Source organism: Protobothrops mucrosquamatus, unplaced genomic scaffold (assembly GCF_001527695.2).
Source record: "Protobothrops mucrosquamatus isolate PMUCROS unplaced genomic scaffold, P.Mucros_1.0 scaffold21198, whole genome shotgun sequence".
NCBI lineage: Eukaryota > Metazoa > Chordata > Lepidosauria > Squamata > Viperidae > Protobothrops > Protobothrops mucrosquamatus.
This window is the reverse complement of record NW_015406954.1, coordinates 1-2,409: the sequence shown is the minus strand read 5'-3', so window position 1 is coordinate 2,409 and position 2,409 is coordinate 1. Positions and strand designations below refer to the sequence as shown.

Here is a 2,409-nt window from a genome sequence, read left to right as displayed (position 1 = left end):
GAAGATTTATGTCCAAAGTTAAGATTTCAGTGATTCTGGCATTGGGAAGAGGTTGATGGCTCTCGTTCTGCAGAAGAGATAATTCCAGCTAGCTGCGAATTTGCTGGCTCATGATTATTGACCTCATCATTAAAACTCTGCTCACTCTCCAGGCTTGGGATTGCCCAGATACCACCATGATTGCAGTCAGTAGGATGACTTTTAAAACTGTTGTTTTCTAAAAATAAAATATTGTTATTAATATTAATAAATACCAAATTGCAAATACAGTTCACCAGCCACTGCATACTTTAGTGTGATTCTGTATATGTAACAGAAGTGTCACTGAACAAAACAAGATTTGCTGATGACAAAACACACATAAATCTGCACTACACAGATATTTATTTCAAACACATCCCTTGTATGCTAAGACCTTGAAACAACTGTGTCAAATGCAAAATATCCCGTGTATAAAATTCTTTGTAAATCCCATTCATCTGAGAATTCATGGTAAATTAAGAATGCTGCTTTCAGAATCCTTTCTCATACCTGGTTTGGCACAAGTAAATACTTTCTCCCATGCATAGTTCATCAGGTTTACAGGTTGGATCACCCAAGGATCCCGCATGACCATTTCTAGAGTTATCCGATCCTGTGGAAAAGGCTTCAAGAGCCCAGACAGGAGACCCATCAGATCTAAAGAAAGAAAAGACAAACAACTCCATATTAGCCTTCAGCTTGCCTTTCAGTTATTCTACTTTCACTGAATGCAATTGTAAGATGAATATTTTTTACAAATTGAAATCCAGCATACTTCAATATTTTTTTACCCCTTATTACCTTTCTTGGCTTCATTTGTAATTCCTTTTTTCCCCAAGATGGCTTCTATTCAGTAGTGAAAACTACTGCAATAGAATCACGGTTTCAGGATCATCTGCTTTGAATAAGGCACACTGCACCTATGCATATACAGTATAATTTCCAAAGAATTATAATTTCAAATTATAATCCTCTGTGACTACCTGAAATGGACTTCTTTTTTGTTTTAAGATATTGCAATTCATTATTTCATCCAAAGGCCATATGAGAATAAAATGATGCAAGACAAAAGTTATGCGAATGAGTATCACTGAAATGGCATGTCTTCATAACAAAAACCATGATGTATCTGTTTTTTCTCACAGGAAAGTCAACATGGAATACAAATTCAGAACAAAGAATTAGCAGGGCAATAAGAGCTAAGTGCTTCTTATCTTACACTTTTTATATACTTCAGATTCTCCTCCTGAAACTATCTAAGCCAGCCCATTGAATTGGATTAAGAGCCCAAATGACAAGAGCAGACATCCTGCAGTATTGATGTTATTCTGCTATACCAGAGCTGACCAATCAGGTAGTGGCAGCTGATTTTTTTAAATCAGTAATTGCTTCCAAATCTTCATGTTGACAGCCTTAGACCTTACCATGCCAAAACTAAGCCAACACAAAGATATAGGAAGTTCAAACTTGTGTATTGGTAGATATCCAATCTCAGACTGTGTATGAGATAAGCCCAAATGGCTAAATATAAGATGAGCTATGATGCCAAGAAAAGTTAATGTTTAACCTATCTTGGAAAGAAACTGTAAGAAAATTCCTGATAATGAATAACTGGGCCCATGCAGTATGGATAATATTGAGACCCATTCTACATGGGCCTCAATATTCTTTTTTTTCTGAACTGTCCCTCCTTATGCATGGTGTTTTACTATTGTACTGCTATTAACAAACTGTCCAGGACAGCAGACTCCTTTTATCTTCTTGAATTTACCATCTGATATAAGTAACACATCTCCTTCAATGGCTCTAAATACTGCTAAATATTTATAAGTATAAATACATTTAAATAAAAGGGAATAGCTGCTTAATTGTCTGCAAATATACAAAAAAGGCCTAGTATTTTATACTTATTAGATGTTCTTTTATTAGATATTACAGTTTATGTATTATATCTTATTGCTATAAATGGTTGTGGAAATAGCATTGGTCCTCTGTTCCATAATGAAGTGCCTAAGGACGCAAACCTTTCCTCCTTCACTAACAGCGACTGCAATTGCCCACTCAAGGAGTATCAGAACCAATGAAGAACAGTGTTTCAATCCAACTTTCATAGGCAATCTAGAAACGATTGATGGCACTGAACACTATTTAGAGATTAAGCAGAACAAAGGGAATGCACTCCTTCCATCTAAATCCAGATAAGTCACCCCAAAGGGTGACCAATACTATTTTCATCTTAACCCTCTATAATACTACCCTGATGTCCCCAGTGAATTTTGTAGAAACTTCTGGGAGTCCTATTTCTTGAAATGTATGACAGGTATTAAGCAACAAGGATTCCCTCCTCTTACGAGGGTGACGGGTTCAGTTTTTCTATAAATTGCTGAA

General features: G+C 35.9%; 1 protein-coding gene across 1 annotated transcript; it reads right to left on the bottom strand.

The window, feature by feature from the left end:
- Positions 1 to 26: 26 nt before the first annotated feature.
- On the bottom strand, positions 27 to 678 carry LOC114922187 (PAS domain-containing serine/threonine-protein kinase-like; the record flags this gene model as incomplete). Its single annotated transcript, XM_029287164.1, is given in 2 exon segments — positions 27 to 217; positions 532 to 678. Coding segments are annotated over 2 exon segments (338 nt in total), but the record flags the coding sequence as incomplete, so codon positions are not given.
- Positions 679 to 2,409: the final 1,731 nt, after the last annotated feature.